Below are 24,756 nucleotides of genomic sequence, written 5' to 3'. Positions count from 1 at the left end.
AAGGATATCCATGCTTAAGCAAAGGTGACTGCATTAATATCTAAATCAGTTGATTATACTATCTGTGCACAAGCATGGATATCCTTTAAACCTGGACTGTTAGGCTGCCTTGAGGACCGAGTTTGGGAAACCCTGCTTTATAGATTGACAGGAAAATTCATCAATGTATACAAGACATTAATGCACATCACTGTCATAAATAACTACCAATGAGTCTTTATATTATAATGACATATATATATATAATGACATATAATCACACAGAGATGTGTGTATGTGCCAATATACTTGCATGCTAAGAATTGTGATAATCTGTTACATTTATCTCTTGAACTAAGTGGTTTATTTTGACCTATCTACTCTGATGCCTTTTAGATTTGGTTTTACACAAACAGTATATTTAAAGAAGCCGGAATACAGCCTCATGCAATTCCCTACATTACCCTGTCCACGGGCGGCATTGAAATATTGGCTTCTGTTGTATCTGTAAGTAGAATTTTAAAATGTTATTATAAACTCATAGTATTTTCTGTGTCACTTCCTAGAATAATGTACCCCATGGTATAGAGTATAAAGATATTAATAGTAAGCCAGATGTTTCAAAGCACCCTCAGGGAGCAATATGCTGTTCTGTATAAGGTAACATATACAGCACTTTAGCTGTTTTTATTTTTTCTAAATGGATTCCAGAACCTTCTAGTTAATAGGTTTCTGGGTAAGAGATTCTTATACACATTTAGATATAGTTATGTGCAGTGTCGACCTGGGGCATGAAGGGCCCACCAGGGAATGCAGTGGTAGGGATCCAAGCTTAAGATGTCAGCCACCACAGAGGAACTTGGATAACCATTAGAGAGGACATGTAAAGAACAAGGCCACTTTATAAAAGAGAGGACAAGGTTGCGTCAGGACCACACACCGTGAGTGGCAGGAGGGTTTTCTTGGTGTAGTTTTCATAGAAACAAACCATGATCTTGCTCCACTAAGTTACGGACTCCTAGAGGATGGAATGGGACCATCAGGCAGTGGGGTCCACCCCGGATTTTCCCTGTACACCTGTGGGCCAGTCTGACCCTGGTTATGTATGCCACTGAAGCCATTTTACTATGTTTGTTCATTTTACCATAAAAGTCTTATGCCGCTTTTCCACTCAAATCCTGGGTCTGACCCAGGATTTGGAACACGGTTCCAAGTCGGGTTAGACCTGGGACTTACACCGTTCCCACTGGCGTCACTTGCTGGTGCAGATGGTGCGGGCCGCACCCGGGTGTTACCCACCGAGGGGTGACACCAATGTGCCGACTCCTCCTTAGTGACAGGAGCCAGGTGCTGCACTGTAGAAGTACATGCAGCACTCAGCTCCTGACACAGTGAGGGAGCTGGCACTGCAAATAGAGTGGTTCCCGGAGGCAGTCCGCACCTCCGGGACCCCCCCCCATTGTGGCTTAAACTGGGGGAGGGACACCACTGCCTGTTCCCGCTGTGGTGCTGACCCTGTATATTCCTGGATTGGTGCAGTTCACACTGCATACGAGTGCAGTGCCAGTGCTTGGAGATGACATCATCACCAAGCGCCGGAACTCCAGCTCTCCACTGAACGCCTGACTGGAGTAGACCAGCGACCTAGGAAAAAGGGGTGGGGGAGGGTATCTCATGTAACAGCTGTCACCGGGGAGACGGGGCAGGATGAGATTACAGCCTCCCTGTATGTAGCAGGCATGGGGTAAAAACCTGAACAGTCCGGAACATACGGGAAGGCTGTAATCTCTCCCCCTTGATAGCTGTTCCAGACACCTTACGATTTCACCCAATCACCATGCTGTAAATGGGTCCCAGAACGTATAATCTGGGTTACCCATTTACACTGAGCCTTACCCGGATCTTACCAATGTAAAACCCTGCTCGAGACCCGGGATTTTTTCCTAGGAGCCTTTTCCACTGAGCCGTGACCTGGGTTGAAACGGCAATAACCCAGGTTTTTGCGGTGATGGAAAAAGGGATACAATACCGATATACTGCTTATGTAAAAAATTTTATATTACACTAAACACTATACAGTATTTACTCTTTGTTGCTGAGACATTTCTCTCTTTTGCTATTTGCCATTTTTTGCGGTGAAAACATCTCACCACCAATATCATGAATTATTTGTCCACACCCACAAAAATTATACCTTATTTTTTTCAGAAGACAGCATAATTTTTAAAATGTTTGCTCCTTAATAATGTGGCAAACAATACCCCACATGGTCAGAAATGTGTATGAAAGGTAAATGTGTATTTTTTTCATTTCTTTTTTTAAATGCCAGAATTAAATACTTTGTGGTTCTTGCTTCGGCATTAATCCAACTTTCCAAAACAGCAAAAAGCATATAATTTGTACTTGAAAATGATGATGATGATATATATATATATATATCAAGTACATTATATATATATATATATATATATATATATATATAATAAATATTATTTTACTAGTTTGAATGAAATGCATAAAATGTGTAGGAAGAATTTGGTAGCCCAACAAGGCATGACAATCTGTAGTGGACAACTTACCGCATCATATGAGGGCACTATTGTGTAGTTTGATGCCAGGATGTAGTAAAACTGGATAATAGGAAAGATGATGCTCTTTCAAAAAGGGTACCCATGAGTCTGTGAGTGCCAGATTCGGGACAACAGAGTATTTTAATGTACTCCTCCCCGATCCATAACACTTTATATATGATTTATGTGTTGTGGTTCTGCGGGGGCAGGGTTTAATTACATCATAATGTAACCCATGAATAATGAGACATCAAGCCCCGCCCTTCTCCAGATCCAGTACTTTTGATCCATTTGAGCTTTTTGCAGTGCCTTGGGCATGTGGGGTAGTTTAACTATGTATCAAGAGAATGAGTCCTATTCATCCTTAGCAGTGAAGGGATTAAGGGGCTGTTAACAACTACAGTTATGTAGTACTGTACACAAGTTTCCTGGTGCTACAATTACATGTAGATGTCCAGTAGCTGATTGGCCATAGGTCTCACCTAAAGTATTTTTTTTTAAATCTTATTTTCTTTTTGTGTTTTCTTTTTTTTTTAATTAAGAAAGGTGGGTTAACTGAAGATCCAAGGGCCTTGATCTCAGTAGCTAGAGCTTATCTGACGTGGCTAAGGAGGTATTAGCATGCCTTCTTTTGTCTGACAACACCAACAATGATATAAGTTTTGCCCTGTGATTCCCCCCTGCTTCGTCCCTAACTCCTTTCCTGCTCCTTCCTCACCTTTGTTTTGACCTGACCCACACCAACATACATCTCCCCTGTCCAGAGCAAGCAGGGAGCACGCTGTACTGTATCAGTGGTGTGCATCTTGGGACTTAGGGGCCTATTCATCATCGAGTCTGCCATCTTCAGACTTTCAGTTTTCAGAGTTTGCTGTATACTAGACTGCCCCATTGGGTCCCTAATAATGAATGGGCCCTTTACTTAAAACATGCAAAAACTAGCATGTCTACATGTTTAACTGGCCCAAAATCGATGATCAAAAGGCCCCTAAGATGATGAATAGACCCCTTGATCTCCTTTCTGTCTGATGGATAACAAATCATAAAACCTGCTGAAAGGGGATAGGAGATCTGAGGCTTCCTTCATGGTCAGGAAATACAGAGCTTGCAGCAGGTAGAGTAGGACCAGGCCAACACAGTGATCAGATAAGTGCAGGGAGTGCATGTGAGTGACTCTTAGCCTGCAGGGCAAGTAAAAGTGTATTTGTGGGAAAGGCAAATGGCATGATATAGGGGTGGGGATAATTAAATGGGGAATATATTATGGTTGGTAGTAGTAAATAATATACTGTAGTGGCTACTTATGCAGGTTATCTTTGTTAAATGTGGAAGCTAAAAATATAAGGTTTGAGCTCAATACGAGCTCAGTTTACAGAAGGAGAGAGTTTCTTTGTGATGTCCAGAGCTATAATGCTCTATTATGCCAAGTGTACAGAAACCTCCAGCTGCATCACACTCACAATGACTATTTTTTGAACCGTGCTAATGCAGCTATATACATTGCTTTGTCTCTAATTAGAGGAGTTATACAGGAGAAAATGCAGGTGCACACTCTAAGCACTGGGAACACTGATAATCAAAATAATTATAATAAACTCTACATATAAGTAATATAACTAGAGATGAGTGGTTCAGATTACTTGTAATCTGTACCCGCCCGAACATCAGTCAATCCGAGCGGCAATTTAGTTCTTCCCATCTGACTCGGATTCCACTTTGAGGCAAAACGTCATCCTTGCGGCGTCGGATTCTTGCGGGTTTTGGATTTTATATAAGGTGTCGCGGACGGAACTCGGCACCATTTCTTTGTCTGGCACGCTGATGTCTGCTGCGCTTAACTCTACTGTATAGGCTGTGTTGTGTCCAGACTTTAAAGTGGCTGTGCTGCTTAGTGTAGCACACTTCTGTTTGCTGTGCTGTACTCTGCTCTATAGGCTGTGTCCAGACTCACAAGTTACAATTAGCTGTTCTGCTTAGTCAATGTGTATAGGGGGTGCATGTCTCTGTATGCTGTGCTATACTCTGCTATATAGGCCGTGTCTAGACTCACAAGTCACAAGTGGCTGTTCTGTGCTGTGTCCATCTTTAAAGCCCTGTGACTCCACTCCATGCAGTTTGAATAGAGCTACATTTGTGACATCAAAAATGTAATTAAATAATTGTATTGTTTGTACTGTTTGGTGCACTTTGTTCACATGCATATATAAGCCCTGTGGCTCAAGTCCATGCAGGAATAGAGCTGCCCCATCAAAAAAAATAAATCAAATATTTATTTATTTATTATTTATTTATTAACAGTTTCTTATATAGCGCAGCATATTCCGTTGCGCTTTACAATTGGAAACATTGATAGAACAAAACAGGGTAATAACAGACAGACATAGAGGTAAGAGGGCCCTGCTTGCAAGCTTACAATCTATAGGGAAATAGGCATTGATACACAAGGATAGGTGCTATATATTGCATTTTGGTCCGGCCAGAATGCAGAGTTTCTTGGTGGGCTGCATGATCCAGTCACACAGGAATGTCGGCAAAATGTCAGGAGTATGTGAAAGAAAGACAATATGTGAGGTTATGTGTGGACTGTGAGAGGGGATGTGATAAGACATGGAAGCTATGAAGGTTATGTGGTCGGTTCTGGAATCTGATAAGCTTGTCTGAAGAGGTGAGTTTTCAGGGAACGCTTGAAGGATTGAAGAGTAGAGGTAAGTCTTATTGTGTGTGGTAAGGCATTCCATAGAGTGGGTGCAGCCCGAAGAAAGTCCTGTAACCGTAAATGGGAGCAAGTAATGCGCGGGGATGAGAGACGCAGATCTTGTGCTGAGCGGAGAGGTCGGGTTGGGAGATATTTTGAGATGAGTGAAGAGATGTATGTTGGTGTAATTCGGTTAATGGCCTTATGTGTAAGTAACAGTATTTTGTATTGAATACGGTAGAAAACCGGCAACCAATGGAGGGACTGACAGAGCGGGGCAGCAGACGATGAACATTTGGCAAGGAAGATAAGCCTCGCAGCTGCATTCATAATGGATTGTAATGGCGATAGCCTGTTTTTGGGAAGACCAGTAAGGAGATATTTGTATTGTTTGTACTGTTTGGTGCTCTTTGCTCACGTGCATATATAACTTGAAGTGATCTGCAAATTTAATAATGGATAATGTTCAGTTTAGAGAAGAGCAACCAAATACTGTTGCTGCAGCTGCTGCCACCAGTCATGATGTCAACACTAGTCCATCAACATAATCTACTAAAGCCACTGCTCAAGGGCATAATCTAATCTTCTAAATGGCATGCTCAAGGGCAAGTCAGGGCATCTAAAATAAAATAAAATATACAGTTGTAAAGAAAAAAACAGATCTAAAAAGGGAAAGTGTGGTGCAGAAAAACATAAAATTGCCAACATGCTATTCACCACATGCAGTGGCAAGGAAAGATTGAGGCCTTGGCCTTTATTTATGAGTTGTGGTTCTGCAAGTATCAGTGAGGCATCTTCCTCTCATGATGATGCAAGACCTTATCACTCAGAGTGTAGAAGAGGTGTAAAAAAAATGAAAACCACTAAGGCAGTAGAACATACTCTGTGTGTTCAGAAACAGAAATGTTGCAAATCCCTGAAGAAAGTCTAAGGGGTATATTTACTAAAGTGAGAGTTTTTAGAATTGGAGCTATTGCCCTTAGCAACCAGTCAAATTCTACTTAACATTTAACTAGCACCTTCTAGAAGATAATAGCTAGAATCTGATTGGTTGCTATGGGCAACATCTCCGCTCCTAAAAAAAACTCTCACTTTGTAATTTTGCCCCTAGGTGTGTCCACGAGTGCAATGTGTGATCCTGATCTTTCTGATACTGTTGTACTTGCAGAGAAGCCGCCTTCCACCAATTCTGCTCCCTCTGCAAATGTGGGGATGAGCAGCAGAGATATAGCTGATGACATAGAAATTGAGGATGCCACCAAGGAAGTGCAAGAGGATGAGGGGGTGTTTTTGTAGCTGATGCCAGTGCTAATGATAATGTTGTTTGTGTAAGTCAGGCACCAGTGGAAGCAGCTCTTGGCCATGAAAAGAGGAAGGCCATTGTCATACCTGGGCATAGGTCCAACAAATGCACCTCTTATGTGTGGATTTATTTTTATCCAAATCCTGACAACAATTGTCAAGCCATCTTTAGCGTTTGTAAAACCAAAATAAGTAGAGGTAGGGACGTTAATCATCTAGGAACCTCCTCCCTGTTACGTCATTTGCAGTGAACTCATGAAAAGTTTTTGACAACATCAGAAACTGGTGCTAAAAAATAACAACAAGCAGTCCAGCACCAGCTAGCTCCCTTCTCTCAAGTTCAACTAGATCCCAGCACCTGCAATCACTACCACCAGCACCTTCATCCTCAATATCCACAGTTCTGATCGGAGGTAGTCCTGCATCCAATTTGTTAAGGCTAGGTGACTCCTTCCCTATCCAGGATTCCTCAGAAGAATCCTTCAGCGCTAGGCTGCTGCTGGGGATGGATCTTCATCCCGCAAGGGGACCGAGAAGGCTACTATTTAAAAAAAAAAAACAACTTACTGTGAAACAATCTTTTGCAAGGGGAACGAAGTATGACAGCTCTCACACTGTCACAAAATTGATTATAGATAACAATATTGTGATCTGTGAGGTGGTCAAAATTTTCTGGAAATTAATGTTATTGAGGTTAATAATACTCTAGGAACAAAAAAAAGGTAAAAATTATTTAACAAAACCAGTCACGGCAGTTTGGCAAAACCAAAACCGGCCGATGAATTACAACCAAAACCAGCAAAAATGGTCTGGTGCACATCTCTACATATAACATGGAGTATAAATAAGGTTCTGAGTAACATGTTTGGCCAAAGATGTACTGTATGCCCACCTACCAGGTCAAGGTGAACCTCATCAGGTGGGTCCCTACCATCCCTAGTACTGACACATTATATAAATGTATCCAGGTCAGAATTAGGAAGGTTAGGGACCCACCTGATGAGGTTCACCTCACTTTCCTGTGAGAAATGTTTGCAGATATGCGACCCTGTATACAGAGCCCCCCTAAACACTTTAGGCCTGATACAGAGTTGCACATATACCCATTTGTAGAGCATATCTTGTATGTTATTGCACATGCTCCAGATCTGTGCGCAGACAAGTTCAGGCCATGCAGAGGAATACGACTGAAGGGGTATAACTCGGCAGCAATGGGGTATTTTCACATAGACAATTCCCAGTGAGGGTGTGTTGATGGGACTGTGGGCTATGCAGAGTTGGACATACTTGCCTACACTCCCGGAAGTAGAGGGAAGCTTCTAATTTTTCGGGTAGCCCCCTCACCCTCAGAAGTGTAGGAAGATCTCCCGCATCCTGCCCACTTCATAGTGGACGGGGCCTAATCACCAGCCTGGTCCCCCCCCTGAACCGACCTGCAGCAGCAGCTCTCCAGACTGCTCCCGGAAAGGATGAAAACAAAGTCGGTAAGTATTACATAAGCATAGATAACCCTATTTCCAGATGTATTATTTGTCTGGAACCAATCGTGCAAATAGGGGAGGACACACTGCAAGAGCCATTGGACGAGCATACACATCTTTTTTTCCAGACCAATTCAGAGATGGATGCAGTGTGAATGTCGGACGCAACCGGCCGAAGTTTTCAGTCTGTGTAGGCGTCTGAGTTGCACAGTGCATGCGTCCTGATGGACGCAGAGCGAATTTGGACGCAGAGAGGTGGGATTTCATTGGGTATTTCAGGGTGGTAACAGAGGAGTGGCTAGCCAGACGCAGGCGTGCCTCAGTCAGTGACTGACTTCCTCCGCACTTGCTCTGATTCCAGTGGCCATGTTCAGATGGACATTCTGCGCCTCCATAGGGCTGATGCAATTTTTGATGGTGCGACCGATGAGGCGACTTTTTAGTGATGCAGCCTGTGGGCATCTCTTTACAAATTCCATTGGCTGCAGCATTAGCATAAAGGCGCAGTCGCACTGCATAATATGTCGCAGTCGTGGCAGAATTAGCATCCACATCTAAATCAGGCCCAGAATGCGGGAGCACATACTGTATGGCTAATTTCTCCCCATTCCTCTATGGGGTCTATTTATCAAGCAGTGAAAAACGTGGAGAAGTGGACCAGTGGAGAAGTTGCCCATAGCAACCTATCAGCTTTGAAGTAGCATTTATCAAGTACAGTCTATAAAATAATAGGTAGGAGCCTATTGGTTGCTATGGGCAACTGCTCCACTGCTTGATAAATAGGCCCCATATTTATTACTAGTTATTTATATAGCGCATACATATTCTGCAGCACTTTACAGAGAATATTTGTCCATTCACATCAATCCCTGACCTAGTGGAGTTTACAATCTATATTCCCTACCACATGCTCACACACTTACATACTAGGGTTAGTTTTGTTGGGACCCAATTAACCTACCGGTATATTTTTGGGAGGAAAACGGAGCACCCGGAGGAAACCCACACAAGCACAGGGAGAATATACAAACTCCACACAGTTAGGGCCATAATGGGAATCGAACCCAAGACCTCAGTGCTGTGAGGAAGTAATGCTGACCAATACACCGTCTGTGCTGCCTGTAACCCTATGTGAGGTAACATATAATAAAGACAAAGAGACTCCAGAAAACAAATCACTGTGGTCTTTTACCTGGGCTGACTTTATGCATCACCGTTTCTCAGAAGCTTCCTACTAACAAAAGTTCATGAAAGTCATTCTTTATTTACTCTTGCGTACTATTGAGTAGAACATTCTGCAGTCTGTGAACTTTTGTTACGTCTCTGGGGAGATATTTATATCTATTTTTCTCATAAAGTTATTGTGGTTTTTTTTTTTAATAAAGATTAGCTAAGTTTTCTTTTTTGCAACTTGGAATGTTATTAACTCCTAAAACATAACGGGATTCATGAGTACTTGATGCTGCGGGTCATGGTTATTAGGGGCAATTGCCTTTCTTGTAGTAGTCATACTATCCACTGCAAATGATACGCGGTTAGCAGTAGAAGGGTTATATTTACTAAAGTGCAGGTTTTTAGAAGTGGTGATGTTGCCCATAGCAACCCATCAAGTTTCACTTAACATTTTTCTAGCATCGTCTAGAAGATAATAGCTAGAATCTGATTGGTTGCTATGGGCAACATCTCCAGTTCTAGAAACCAGCACTTTAATAAATATACCCCGAAGGGCGGTATGGTGATTAGGTTTATACGAAGCAATATATGTCACCTGCAAAATCATCATCTGATGTCAGCACGTTTTTTTTACGTTCCCAAACAGTTCTCTAGTGGAATAACAAAGAGACGTGTTCTTCAGATATTCCCACTGCAGAGCTTGCATTACTTTTGCAGCAGAGTAACAAAGCAGAAAACTTTTTACAGTTATACGCTTGGTTACGTAAGAGCCAATATTTTTCCTGTAATCTATATGAAACGCTCTTATGTCTTATCCCCATGCTACTTCAAGCTTAGGGGTAAATTTTCTAAGATGGGAGTTCTATTTAAAAAGTTATGTTGCCCATAGCAACCAATCAGATTCTACTTCTCATTTTTCTAGCACCTTCTAGAAGATAATACCTGGAATCTGATTGGTTGCTATGGGCAACATCCCTTCTTAATAGAACCCCCATCTTAGTAAATGTACCCCTTATTGTCAGCAGGAAGCTGTAGTAAGAGGTTATAGAGACTGGCACGATGTGCAGATAAAAAAAAAAATATATATGGTGAGACAAGACATTAAAAATCAGAGTATGTTTCCATAGATACTGGCCTAGTAAAATCAAATTGAATTTAATACATTGGTTTGAATGTCTTTTAAGATTTGTTTAAAAAATATACATTTTTATTGCATTTACTAATGTGCAAGACATTTGGCTATAAAAAAGTAGAGGCATCTTTTTCCAGCACCTTGAGGTGTGCTCCTCAATACTGATCATCAGACATTAACTTCAAATGTGCACAGTGTTTCTTTCCAATGAAGGTGCCCCCATCTTTCTACATTGTACGATGGGGAAGATAGAGCGTCATAAAGTCCACCCCCCCACACCATTTTCTTTTACAAAAGTGAGGTCGGCACACACTTCCAGTTCATCTGTGGCCTCTGCCAGAATGTTATTTTTGTTCTTCTACCTCTGTCACTGTGGTGGACAAGTGGGACTCATCCTCCGCAGCATTAGAGTAAATTTGGGGGAAGAGACCCTCTCGTGCTCCGCAGTGAAGGGGTTAACAGAGGTGGTGGAGAGTGTGAACATTGTATTCAGTTTATTTAAAACGTGTCTCTTTATTGTGTTTAACTTTCACTTTTGTGGTTATAAAGTGACCCTGAGGGTGCCATTACTTTCCGTCACTGTTTGTCACCGTTTTCAGGGGTTAAAAGCAAATATTAAGTTTACCACAGAGCGATCGCATCACATATCTCCGATACCAGCTGCGATCCCTCCATTCCCGACGGCCGCCGCATCCCCCATAGGTTTCTATAGGGGATGCGATGCTGCCATATTTACCAATTTCTGGAATGCAAAGCATTCCCGGAGATTGGCCCCCGCAGCTACCGCCATCTGAAAATGGCAGCCTATTATGGCCTATGGGCTACACATTGCGGATTCAGCAGACAGAGGGTTCCCCTAGAACCCTCCCCGGAAATGGGCGCTGTGCATGTGCGGTCAGCAGGACCACGCATGCGCAGCAGCCCCGGCAGCTCTCGCAGCACATTGCAGGGACGGGTTCTTTTCGGAGCCTCTGTCCCTGCTCTATAATACATCCCAATGACGTAATCACATTCTGCAATATGATCCTGGCCACTGATATCGCACCCAGATCGCATTGTAAATGCGATTAATGATAAATGGGCCCCTCTGTTCTTTCAGCAACTAGTTAGTTACTATATTTAGAAGGGAACCCATCTATTGCTTATTAATATTATAAATAGCTGCCGGCTGAGCAGCCCCGACATTCACTTAGGAGTGGGTGTGCTCACTGTATGGCTCTGGGAGTGGGAGGTGCTCTCTGTACGGCTCTGTCCTTACATTACTAATCATTGTTGAATCAAGTGTTTTCCAAATATCAGTAACTTGTCAGATTAGGTACAAGATAACATGTGCATCATATGTGTAACTAAGGCAATATCCTGAAAGCATATTACACAGTTCAGTGCATGTCTGTCATCCTTTATCAATCGTATTGCAGCCTTTTAGTACAATGTACAACCTTGTTGTGTTCATAAATTGGAAACTATAGCAACTTCTCAGATAAAAAGAGAATAAACGTTAATGCCAAACCATGTAATCTGTAAAGCCAGGCCTACTGTAGGTCCCACAAGCAGCTTATTCCTGGTGTTACATAGCTTTTAATGTCAGTCTAATGTCTATTTTTCATGTGGATGGTACATGGAACCATGAGCAGATGTTCCACCCTGACACATAAAAACACGATCATGACTTGCAGTCACGGCTCTCCCTAGAGCTACAGCGTCAGTAGTATTTATTTTTAAATGAATGAAGTGCTGCTAAATCTGTCACTGTTGCAAATGAGGGGATAGACATACAGTAGCTAGGGTGAAGTTAAATATTTTATAATGGATCTATAATCGATCACTAGCATGCACTGACTTGGAAGTCGTATGACTGCAGCAGTTTTATTGACAATAATATGTATATATTGTATTGACTGCCTGAAGACTAGGAATAAACCTCAAAACGTTGCAGGAGCTACAGACTTAGGGATATATTTACTAAAGTGAGAGTTTTTAGAAGTGAGTTTTAGAAGAGATGTTGCCTATAGCAACCAGAGTCTAGCTAGCATCTTCTAGAAGGTGCTAGTTAAATGGTAAGTAGTATCTGATTGGTTGCTATGGGCAACATCTCTTCTAAAACTTCCCACTTTAGTAAATTTACCCCTTAGAGTTTACTTATAACTCTAGGTAAAGTCCACTGAGTGCCACGCTACTGTTTTTATATATATATATATATATATATATATATATATATATGGGATGTAGCTAATTTACTGGCGGCCAGGATGTCGAAAGCCTGACTTGGTATTAAAGATACAGTAGGTGTAGAAATCCCAGACGCCAATCTTTAGCCCGACGCCGAAATCTCTACATCCCGAACGGAGGTAAGTAGGGCATGTCAGGTGGAGGGAGGAGGGTTAGGTTTATGATTTTAGAATAGCCCAAAAAGAATATGTACACTTTCATGTGTATGTCTACTGAAGTAGTCCAAGTGGGTAGTAACTTCAAAAATGCACTCTCCAATTAGTGTGGGTATCGGCTCAATCAATAAAAGTATAGCAGTGACATTCTGCTATACAGTATGTGTAAGCAATGAAATTGATAGAAAGTATCAATAGTGCTTGAAAGACAATATAAATAAATGTGTACACAAACAAACCAAGAGCCTGATGCCGAGATGTGCATTCATCCGATGATGAACGTAAACCTCCGATGTTTCCAGGTCCGTCTGCGCAGGACCCATTCTGTGCATGTGCAGAACAGGTCCTGTGATTACACTCGCAGACCACCCCCACCAAAGTCACAGCTAGGCACCGTGTCGCCCCTGTTTTCCGGGAGGGACGAGGCCAGGACCTGCGTCGATGGATGCAGATTCCTGGCCTCTGAAGTGGCCAGGGCTGGTCAGGCTTCGGTGAAGCTACAGCCTTCGCAGCCTAACTAAAGGAAGCAGCCATCGCGACCATCGATCACAAAGCTTTCGATGGTGCTCTCAAATGCAGCAAGGAGCTATCTGACATCTATTTCTGCATTTGCATTAAGATGGATGGAATTGCCCAGCTACTTGTGTGCGGCTCTGCATTTCCATCCATCTATGAATCAGACCCTAAGATGATAATAATCTATGTAGTGTAAACAATTTGCAAAGGGCAACATTCATAAGGTGACAAATGACAATGTGTTATAGATGAGTGAATATGTAATAATACTTTATGTAGTGTAAACAATTTTCTAAAGTGCAAAGCTTCAAACTGGGGGGGGCGCAATTGCCCTACGTAACCACGCCACAATATATCCGCACAAGAAGGAATCACTGGGAGGATGCAGGCTAACATAAGAGATTTATTTAATATAAATATAAACACAAATCTGCACCCACGTAGTGCTCAATAAATGACATTAGACTGACAAGAATTTACGATCATAAAAACAAATGTATATATATTTTTTTTCAAATAAATGTTATAGTCTTATCTGATTCAGGTTAAATGCAAGTTCATGAAGGTAAGACCATGGAGCTCCTGGTTCTGTGATTGAGCGCTCAGATGCACACACACCAGACTTGGTAGAAATATCTGCTACTGACTGTGCTATACTCATTAGTGACGCTGGCGGGGTCCCAAAAGAGACACGTTGCGTGGTCTATTAAGGTTTTTTTCCTTTGTCAAGTTCCCGGGACACCCACATGGAATGATATAACTTTCCCATTGGATTATGGGCTCTATTTACTACAATCCACATTGGGAATGCAGATTGTAGTGTGATATTACCGACTGAATTCGCATTGCGAATTCAGCCAATTTCACAGGGATTTACTAAAAATCCCTTGCAGGGACAGAGCTTGCGATAAAGCTCTGTCCCTGCGAATCCCCTCTGCACACTTATCACGGTATTTTTGCAAAAAATACCGTGACAAGTGCCCGCGTATGTGCCGACCGGCCGCCGCTAAGCCTCGCCCCCATCGCTAAGCCCTGCCCTTCACAATCGCGACCTCCCCTCCCTTAATTACACTTACCTCTGGTGATCGGGGCTCTGGTGATGTCCTCCGTGGCTCTGGTCAGCTAATCTCCCATCCTGCACTGGGACCCGGTCAGCTGACCGGGTCCCAGTGCAGGATGGGAGACCAGCTGACCGGACGGAGGACATCACCAGAGCCCCGATCTCCGGTCCATGGACACAGGTAAGTTATTTTTTTTTTTCCACAATTTTTTTTTGTTTTTTTGTTTAGCAGTGTATCAGCATGTGGTCTGTGTAGATCACACAGCTGATCACTGGGGCCGGCTCCGGGCTCTGCTCTGCATGTTAGAGTTGAGCAGGAGTCCGGTAACTGGGGGAGACTCTGCATAATGCCACCTCCAGGTGGCGTTATTATTACAGGGCTTCCTCCGGTATTTTTTTCACAATTTATTTTTAGTAACTACAAGACAAATCGCTTTTCCCATTATAATTATGGGAAATGCAAACTGATTACTAAAAATATGTGATAATTAGGGCTTGGAGTAGAATTTTACGAATTCTACTCCAATTGCCCTAGTGCTATTGGCACTAAAGCAATGGTTCCCAAACTGGGTGCCTCAGGGCACTTGCAAGGGTGCCTTCGGTTGGTGGTCCAGTACCAAATAAAATTATATTTAGTCAGTGTGATAGGCAAGACCAGTGCTAATGGCTGCCGATCAAAAAATATAAGGGCAAAAAGAAGCGCAGCCATGTCAACCACCACATAACATTAAGTTTAGCTGAATTTCTCATTAAGAAACTTCTGGCCCTGGGGTGCCGTGGAAAAAATGCTGATACACTGTGATTCGAAAAAGTTTGGGAACCACTGCACTAGGGAAAATTGGACCCAGGAATGGGGGCCTGCATATTTATTTGTGGGTCCCACTCCCCTGGGGAAACTAGACCTAGAACCAGTCGGCTTAGGGCTGCTGGAAACATTGTGGGGGGACCCCCGCACTGCACTTTCCCCCTTTGTGGTTCCAGTAGCCCTGGACAATCAAGCCTAGTACTGGTAATGGAAAAATTGGGGGAGCCCTACGCTCATGAGACATCCAGTTATTCCAATACCAGTCTGGGCACATGTGCTAGCACTGGTTATGCTTTGAGGGGGGTACCCTACATTATATTTTTCTTTTAATTATTAGCAGGTTTCCACCAAACAGACTGGAACACATTGGAATGCCGGTGAATGTGCCTTCATAACCAACCACAGCCTGAAACTGGCAACCTGTTAAAGCCAGAGAGTTGTTACACAAACTCGCTGGAAACTCGCCACAGGTTCCAGCGAGTCCAATCTCACTGGAAACTTGCAACCTTTTACCAACACCCTATAGAGTCCAGACACCCAGACACATGGACAAAATGTCACATCAATAAGTAAATATCTCAAATCCACAGTAATGGTGGACTGAGATCTAAATAAAGCCCTGAATACAGTGGAGAGTGTTTAATTATCAAACAAAAGTCATATTAACTTTCAGTGACTTCATGCATTATTCTATGCTGTGACTCTTTGATGTCATATATTTTATACAATATCGAATAACTTGTCTTAATAAATTTGTAAACTGTCAACATCAAAGCTTTTCAAAGCTACGTAGCAACCCATGACATTCAAATTGATTCTATATTTTACATTGTCTGAGCCAGGGGTGTCTTAAGAGAGGAGGGGGCCCGTGTGCACTCCGCGTGCGGGGCCCCCTCCTCTCTGCCCGGTGGCCAGCAGCCGACTGACATGGCTGGCCAGCCACCAGAGCATTAGTAGTCTCCGGGCACTAAAGTGTGCACAGAGTCTACTGCGCATGCGCAGAAGGCCGAAAAAATGGCCGCGGCTGTCATTTTCCGGTGTTCTGAGCAGAGCTGACACCCGCCACGGGACGACGGACAGGTAAGTTTAAAATAATATGGGTGCAGGGTGTGCGGTGCGGGGTCCCCCTGGACACGGGGGGCCTTGTGCCCCACCCACACTGCACCCATTATAGATACGCCACTGGTCTGAGCTCTGTGGGAAATTCACATTACCTGTTTCAAAGCGACACACTCATACAGCAGAAACTATTACAGCCTGAGCAAACATTCTTCCTACTATTTTCTTACATTCAAGATTTCAACATCACCAGTTCAACTGAAATACAGATCCTGTCCGCATGCAGCGTCTGTGGTTTCAGTTTGGATCAGTATGGCATAAACAGTTAAGGTGCATACACACGTAACGATTTTGTAACCAACGATTTTCTGTCAGATTATCTGTCAGATTTTCCCTTGAAAAAGTGAACGATTTTTGAAGTGTAATGAATGATTTTTACAAAGATGAACGAAAAATGTTCCTTCCCTTAATGAAAATCGTTATGTTGGACAGTCTGAAATGGACGATGAACGATAACTACAAACTACAAATGGGAGCGTGCTTGAAAGATTATCGTTCATCGTTATCTCAGAAACTGAAACTGAACAATTTTTTGATCGATTGAACGATAACGACGTCGTTAATGACAAATCATTCAAAAAATCGTTACATGAGTATGCACCTTTAATCATAAATGAGATTACAGAACGTACCATCCTTATAGTGGAATGATGATATTCATGTCTAGCAGAATTTGGCAGAAAAGTTATATAGCTATGATTCTATCTGGTTCCACAGGGGCTTATTTATTATCTATAGGGCATGATTCAGTGTTGTACGCTATGGACATCACTGCTGCATCTTTGGATGCTGCAGTAATGCTAAAATATGGTAATGCTGCTTCCTGCCAATTTCAGTGATCTGCTGCTGCATCTGAGGATGCAGCATCGGGTCACCCTGCGTGACCATCAGTCATCTGAGTAACCTTCTGTGTAACAGGATGGCCGGTGTTTTCATGCAGCTGTAACCAGTGAAGCTGTGTACAAGGATGCAGCTACTGGTTTCAGCACACCCAGTAAACAAGGCCAACACGCCACCATTTTCTGGGATGCTGCCTGACGCCACCCCCGCTCCACCCCCAGACAGCTGCAGCCTGTCAATTAGGCTGCGGCATCCGGGTATTGCAACCGAGGAGATGCACGCGCAGATCTTCAAAAATCAGGAATTGAACGCAAACCATTGAGAGATTTAGGAGGGGTGCGATATGATATGCTGACATTCATAATGTTGACATGAGACTGTTGACACAGTCATAATGTCAACATCCAGCATGTCATTATGTCGACACTGATGAAATCCTGACATGATAGAATGTTAATATTTCACCCCTGGTGGCCCAGCGGTCAGTTACCTGGTCCCAACAGCTGTAGTGGCTCCAGCGGCATGCTCCGGGTCCCGTCATTTCTGGCTGAGTCATCTGACGGGGTGGTGTTCCAATGAATTTTCTCCCCTATCTCTAACCTTCCATTTGGGCCTAATCCTAATTCCCCCCTATAGATGTGGGACACTGAGAGGGGGGCAGGTACTGATTAAACAGGCCCTTGCTCTCTGGAGATGCCCTGTGGGGGCCCGGATCTGCTACTCCCCCCCTCCACTACCTGCACCAGATAGAAGGGAGGGAGGACGTTCTCACTGATTGTGCCGCCCCCTGAATCTGAGGGGCACAACGGCGGCCCATTTGGGATGAGTCGTGCCACTACATGAAGCCACAGATAATAGTTGTATTTATTTTTTTGGCAGGGGACGTGGCCATGCCTATTTACATTAGGCCACACCCCCTTGCCATTACCCGAGCCTGTCCAAGCTCTCTACAGCCCTTGGAAGGGAGGACCCTATCTTTTTTTTGCGGAGGGGAAATGGGGGCACTTTCTGCGGATCCCAACCCTGAGCTAATTAGTTTTGGGCTTGAATGCTTTGGCAGAAAGAATGTCTCCTTTCTGTGGCATTACCACCCCAGGCTGGTTCAGCCCAGTGATGGCTATTGGAAAATAGAAGGAACCCCATGTCAGTTTTCTCCCCGATTCTCCTTTACCGGTACAGGCTCAGAGGTCCAGGGCTGGTTATGCTTTTTGGGGGGAATCCTCGTTGTTGTTGTTTTTTACTTTTAACCCTTTCATTAATTATATCACACAGAAGCCTGGACAGATCACACTGATCTATGCAGTGCTTCTGCTAAACACGCTGCTGAGGAGGCAGTCTATTTTAAAGTTCTATTTTGCTCCATGTACGATTATGTTTGCAGACACGATTCTTGGTAAATCCATATGTTGTCTTCCTGTCTATGGAAAGTACCTGCAAGTTGTTTCGATGGAGTGTTTACTTGTATTTGTGTGTTCGGCTGTGTTTTGCAGATAGAATCGTGTGTCTGCCTTTGGCAAAGCTCAGTGTTTGAAAATCAGGGAAACACGGCCGGGAATGCAATCTCAGACACAGACACTAGATGGTGGGACACTTCCGGTTGGAGGACCCGCCGCGCCGGAGGTCCCAATCCACGTGGCTATGACCATGTGGGTAGTTTTTTTAGTTACACCCACTAATTAAGATGTGGGTGTGGAAATAGGGTTATTTAAAGCCCAAACAGCACTCACTAGTCACACTTTGACAATGGCAACCTGCCGAAATGCGTTAGTGTGACTGGGGTGTGACCGGGGAGAATCGTGGAAGTCTGGGCAGCCGAACAGGGAGAAGGAGGTATTACATTGATGTGTTCCTTATCCGGATTAGAGGACCACTATATATGTTTTGACACCCTGTCTTGGTCTGAAGGCCCATTCTGGTACAAGCAGCCAGGGAAGGACTGTTTATGCAGGAGAATCCACTGGGCTATATAAGAGGAAAGACGGACACCCTTTTCCTAGATGTAAGTAGGGATATATGATTCCACTTGAAGTATTGGACTTTTACTGAATGGTGTATCTTTTCTTCTCTTGGAGGAACATATCAAAAAGAACTGTCCTCAAAGGGAAGACTCAGGATACATATGGACTATTTGACAACTGTTATTGTGTTTTATGGACACCTTTAGACCGATAAGTATCCCAAAAATAATAGTGTGCTTAGTGTATGTATTTTTCTTGTAATTCGTTTATATACAGTGGGGACTGTATTTTTTACTGAGCAGCATTTTTTTGTTCATAGGAGCGCAGGATTTACTTTTTTGTTTAAGAAACACCAACACCCATTTAATTCTGCAGACCATGTTGGGGTACAGAGAAAAGAGGCAAATGATTGTGAAGTCGATCTTTGATCAGAACACTAATAGTAAAGATTCTACATTATTGAATGATGATGATCTTGAAAGTATTATGTAAAGATTAGAAAAGGTTCTAATTAAAGAGTAAACTTTGGTGGGAAGCAGTGACCCTAGAGAGATATATGACAGAACAACTGATCCCGAAAGGGTTACAAATAAAAAAACCTTGTGCTTTCAGATCCGCTAATATTGATTTCAATGAGGAATGGGAAGATATCTTAAAAACCTGTTCCCTCTCATTGATGAATCTAATAGTCAAAGAGAGGATGGCTGAATTAGCATGTATAGAAAATGAGATTCTTGAGATGACATCCTTGATTGAACCTTTTAGAAAATCACCAGAATGTAAAGAACTGGAAAATAAAATGGAATTTAACATTGTTAAAAAAGAAAAAGATCTGATTATAAGAAAACAGCAAAAGTTTAATAGAGTTAATTGAGAAGTGATAAGAGAACGATGTGAATTAAAGAATATTAGAGAAGGTAAATTAAGTTTAACAAGTGAAGGTGATTACTCTGATGTGGGTTCAGAATGTCCCATTCATAAAACACCTAATTTACCGAAAAGAGTAAAAAAACCGAGATACCAGTCACCATGGAGGGGAGATCAGATATATAGGAATAATCAAGAAACTGGTAGATTTAATAGAAGGAAACCTACGTATAGACAAAAAAACTATGAGAATTCTTACACCTACGCTAATAGATTTAAAAATCCAGGGATAGAAAGATACTGGAATAGAAGTGATGATGACTCTTACAGACGGAGGTTTCATTCTAGAACATACTATGATGATTTCCCTGAAAAAAACAGGTTTGAACAATTAGAAATAGAGTTTTTTTTGGAGAGGGAACCGAACAAAAGGAAGAAATATAAGAGTAAAACAGTTCAAACACACACATAGGGGTAAAAGGGGAAAAGATATAGGTAAACAAAAAACAAGTACAAAAACAAAAGTCACTATATGCTAATGAAAAGTGAAGAAGCCGTGTTAAGTAAAGGTTTGAAATATGCACCGGTGAACAAATTAAATAAATTCAAAACATACCTCGATATCCAAAAATTCATAAGAAAAGTTAGCTTGAAACAATACTTTGTGGGTAAAGAGAGTACATATAAACATGAGGAAAAAGGAGTATTCAAACCAAAATCTACATTCAACCCGGATTATAATAGAGGATGTTTTGTTAACAGCTTTAACAACATTGCTTGCTCTGAAATTGAAAAGATCCCATTACAAAAAACTAATAAACATAATTTAAGTAAGGAAGAATTTAAGGCAATGATAAAACTAGAAAAGAACCGTAATATCATTATTAAACCGGCCGACAAAGGCGGAGGGGTAGTTATAATGGATATGGAGAAATATGAAAAAGAAGTTCAGCGACAACTTAATGACAAAGATACTTATACTCTTTTGAGGGGGAACCCAAGTGAAAAAATAGAAAAAAAATTTGTCCAGATGTTGGAAAAGTATGAAAAGAAAGGGACCATTTCGGCAACAGTAAAAGAATATTTAATTAAAAAAGAACCGGTACTCCCGGTGATTTATATCTTACTGAAAATTCATAAAGATATCCATAATCCACCGGGACGCCCCATTATTGCTGGGATGGACTCTATCACCTCTAATTTGTCGCATTATGTGGATTTTTTTCTTCAACCTAAAGTGTGTAAACTAAGATCGTATGTTAAGGACACCATTGATGTTATAAAAAAGTGAAAAACATTGATATACTGGTGGATTGTTATTTAGTAACAGCCGATGTATGTTCACTGTATACAATTATTGAACACAATCTTGGAATAGAGGCAGTGGAACATACTGTAGAAAAAGATAGCAATTTTAATATAAGTTTGCTAGAATTTCTTAAGGATGGGATTTTGTTTATTTTAACTAATAATTTTTTCTAGTTTAAGGGCCAATACTATATGCAAAAAAGAGGCACAGCAATGGGCACCCATTTCACACCAGCTTATGCTAACCTTTTCAAGGGCTGGTGGGAGGACCAGGTGATTTGGAATAATAACCCATTTTTAGAACATATCGCTTTGTAGATTCGTTATATTGACGATATTTTTTTTATATGGACTGGCAATAGGAAAGATTTGGATGATTTTTGTGGAGTATTGAACACCAATGATCTTAACATTGTTTTAACTTATGATATTAACGTACAAGAAGTACATTTTCTGGATCTAGTTATTTATAGAGAAGGAAATGGTCTGTGTACTAGGAATTATTCAAAGCCCACTGACAGTAACTCCTATATAAATGTGAATAGCCACCATCATCCCAGGTGGTTAAAAAACATTCCTAAAAGTCAGATACAAAGGGTACATCAGAATTGCAACAATAATCAGGTTTTTAAGGAACAAGCTAAGGAACTAAGAGATAAATTTACGACTAAAGGATATGATGAAGACAATATCATTGGTATAATAAATGAAATACAAGAGATACCACAGGAGAACCTATTAGAATATAAAAATAAAGAATGCACAGAAATGAGCAATCAAAACATGTTGCCTTTTATTACCACTTTTAATGCTCAATATCGCAGAATTGAATGTATTTTTAAAAAACACTGGTACATTTTAAACCAAGATCCTATTCTTAAAGATATTATTCCTCCAGTCCCTCATTTTATATACAGAAAAGCACCTAATCTTAAAAACCATTTAGTGAGAAGTGCTATAGAAGAAAAGAAAACAGGACGTGTTAAGACAGTAGGATTCCACAGATTTGGATTCTGTAATGTATGCATTTCTCATAGACAACAACCTGCGAAAAGTGTGAGTGTGATTTCAAATACCACAAAAATGGAATACAAGATTAAAGATTTCATGACATGTAATAGTACTAATTGTATATATTTGATAGAATGCAGTTGTGGTCTTCAATACGTGGGTAAAACCAAGAGAAGGTTAAGAGATAGGTGGTCTGAGCATTTACGGAACATCAAAAAAGGTTTAGAAAAGCACTCTGTATCATTACATTTTAGAGACAAACATAAATGTTCTATTTCGAATATTATATCCATGATTGGTATAAAGAAAGTGTATGGTAACTGGAGGACCAAGGGAAGTGAAACAGCTTTGGCCCAAGCAGAAATGAAATTGATTTATGATTTAAAAATATTGGAACCAAATGGGTTAAACAATGATTTTGAAATTAAGTGTTTTTTATGAGGGAACGCATATTTTTATATTTTTTTTATATTTCTCTATATCACTTTTTATGGATATTTTATTGGGATCTTTTATTATATATTGTTATTATGATGGTCGGTATGAACTATGTATTTATTAATCTATGTCCCTTTTGTATTTTATTTATATCACCAGTATATAATTGTTTTACATATATTATTGTATATGGATTGCACAATTTTTTTTTATTATTATTTATTTATTTATTGCACATTAGCACTTTTTTGTACAGTAGGAACCTAAAATTTGGAAAAAGGAACCGATAATGTATGTCCCCGTTAAATTTATGACAATGGGGGAAATTTTTTAGCATGACCGGAAGTAAAGATGTCTGGTATATTGACACCACTTCCTGTCTAAGCGGCATGGGAGATAGAACTCCAGACGCTGAAAGAATATAGTATGATATGGAAATCCCCTTTATCAATGGGGATTTGTTAGTAAATGGTCTCGCTGCACCGGAAGTTAGACACGCACGTGTGGAAGGTCCCTTCCGATGCATGGTCACTTCCGGAGCACGATCAGGTGATTAATACCCCTTTGAACAACGGGGAGTTATTAGTGTAAAGACGCGCTGCGCCGGAAGTCCTATGCGCACATGTAGAAGGGTACTTCCGGTGTGCTGGACTGGTGATGTTGCCAAGTTAGATATAGGACGTTCCCCTAGATGGTGGGACACTTCCGGTTGGAGGGCCCACTGCACAGGAGGTCCCAATCCAGGTGGCTATGACCATGTGGATAGTTTTTTAGTTACACCCACTAATTAAGAGGTGGGTGTGGAAATAGGGCTATTTAAAGCCCAAACAGCAGTCACTAGTCACACTTTGACAAAGGCAACCTGCCGAAATGCGTTAGTGTGACTGGGGAGAATCGTGGAAGTCTGGGCAGTTGAACAGGGAGAAGGAGGTATTACATTGATGTGTTCCTTATCCGGATTAGAGGACAACTATATATGTTTTGACACCCTGCCTTGGTCTGAAGGCCCATTCTGGTACAAGCAGCCAGGGAAGGACTGTTTATGCAGGAGAATCCACTGGGCTATATAAGAGGAAAGACGGACACCCTTTTCCTAGATGTAAGTAGGGATATATGATTCCACTTGAAGTATTGGACATTTACTGAATGGTGTATCTTTTCTTCTCTTGGAGGAACATATCAAAAAGAACTGGCCTCAAAGGGAAGACTCAGGATACATGTGGACTATTTGACAACCGTTATTGTGTTTTATGGACACCTTTAGACCGATAAGTACCCCAAAAAGAATAGTGCGCTTAGTGTATGTGTTTTTCTAGAGACACAATTCTTAGTAAATAGGAAATCTAAACATTTCAAAGTGGATGTACTGTGGATGGACTGTATATAACTGTAGATTTGTTTATATTGTGAAAAAGTAAGGGACATGAATTTAGCAAAAAAAGGCAATTGTTTCAAGGTCAGCAGGATTCTTTTCAGCTTGTGTGCAATAGATTGACAAATTCAGTTTCAAACAGTGTAGCAAATGATTTCTACATCGATCTATCAGACAGGAAAGTTAGTTTTGGATACAAATTTGCTTGAAATTAACAGTTTAAACAGATGCATTTCCTTGTCACATATTATATGCAGTACACCAGCCTAGAGGTTTATAGCACAAAACCAGTGCAATCCCACCATGATATAATAAAGTACAATTAATGCAGTTAGGTGGAATTTTGATGTATAGTACCAATCAGACATATATTATAGTTGGAAAACTATGGCCCTCATTCAGAGCCGTATGCTCTGAGCAGAGCGCACGCTCTGAATGAGGGCCGGGCTCCATGAAAATGGAGCGTCCTCCTGGACGCTCGTATAGCTGTGGGTCACCACCCACAGGCTATACGAGCGTGCATTGTGATGGCCGCGATGGTCGTGACCATCGCGACCATCGAAATTGCGAGCCGGAGCCTGCGGTTGAGGTTTTCAACCGCAAGCTCCGGAGTGATTTTGGCTCTATCAGAGCCAAAATCACTCCCACTGACATCACTAGTGATGTCAGTGGGCCGGCTTTTGACGGGAGGCGTTCCCGTGGGAACGCCCCTGTCAGGGAGGCACGCCCCCGGCACGCCCACCAAA

General features: G+C 41.7%; 1 protein-coding gene across 1 annotated transcript in view; it reads left to right on the top strand.

Moving 5' to 3' along the window:
• SLC2A9 (solute carrier family 2 member 9) overlaps positions 1 to 24,756 on the top strand; it is a 400,199-nt gene that overhangs the window by 166,756 nt on the left and 208,687 nt on the right. The window contains exon 9 of the mRNA XM_088447118.1: positions 376 to 486. Within this exon, the coding sequence (XP_088303244.1) occupies positions 376 to 486 (111 nt within the window). The remainder of the gene's footprint in view (positions 1 to 375; positions 487 to 24,756) is intronic.

The sequence above is a fragment of the Taudactylus pleione genome, unplaced genomic scaffold (assembly GCF_031769625.1).
Source record: "Taudactylus pleione unplaced genomic scaffold, aTauple2 ptg000419l, whole genome shotgun sequence".
Classification (NCBI taxonomy): Eukaryota; Metazoa; Chordata; class Amphibia; order Anura; family Myobatrachidae; genus Taudactylus; species Taudactylus pleione.
This window is presented reverse-complemented; position numbering and strand designations above follow the sequence as displayed.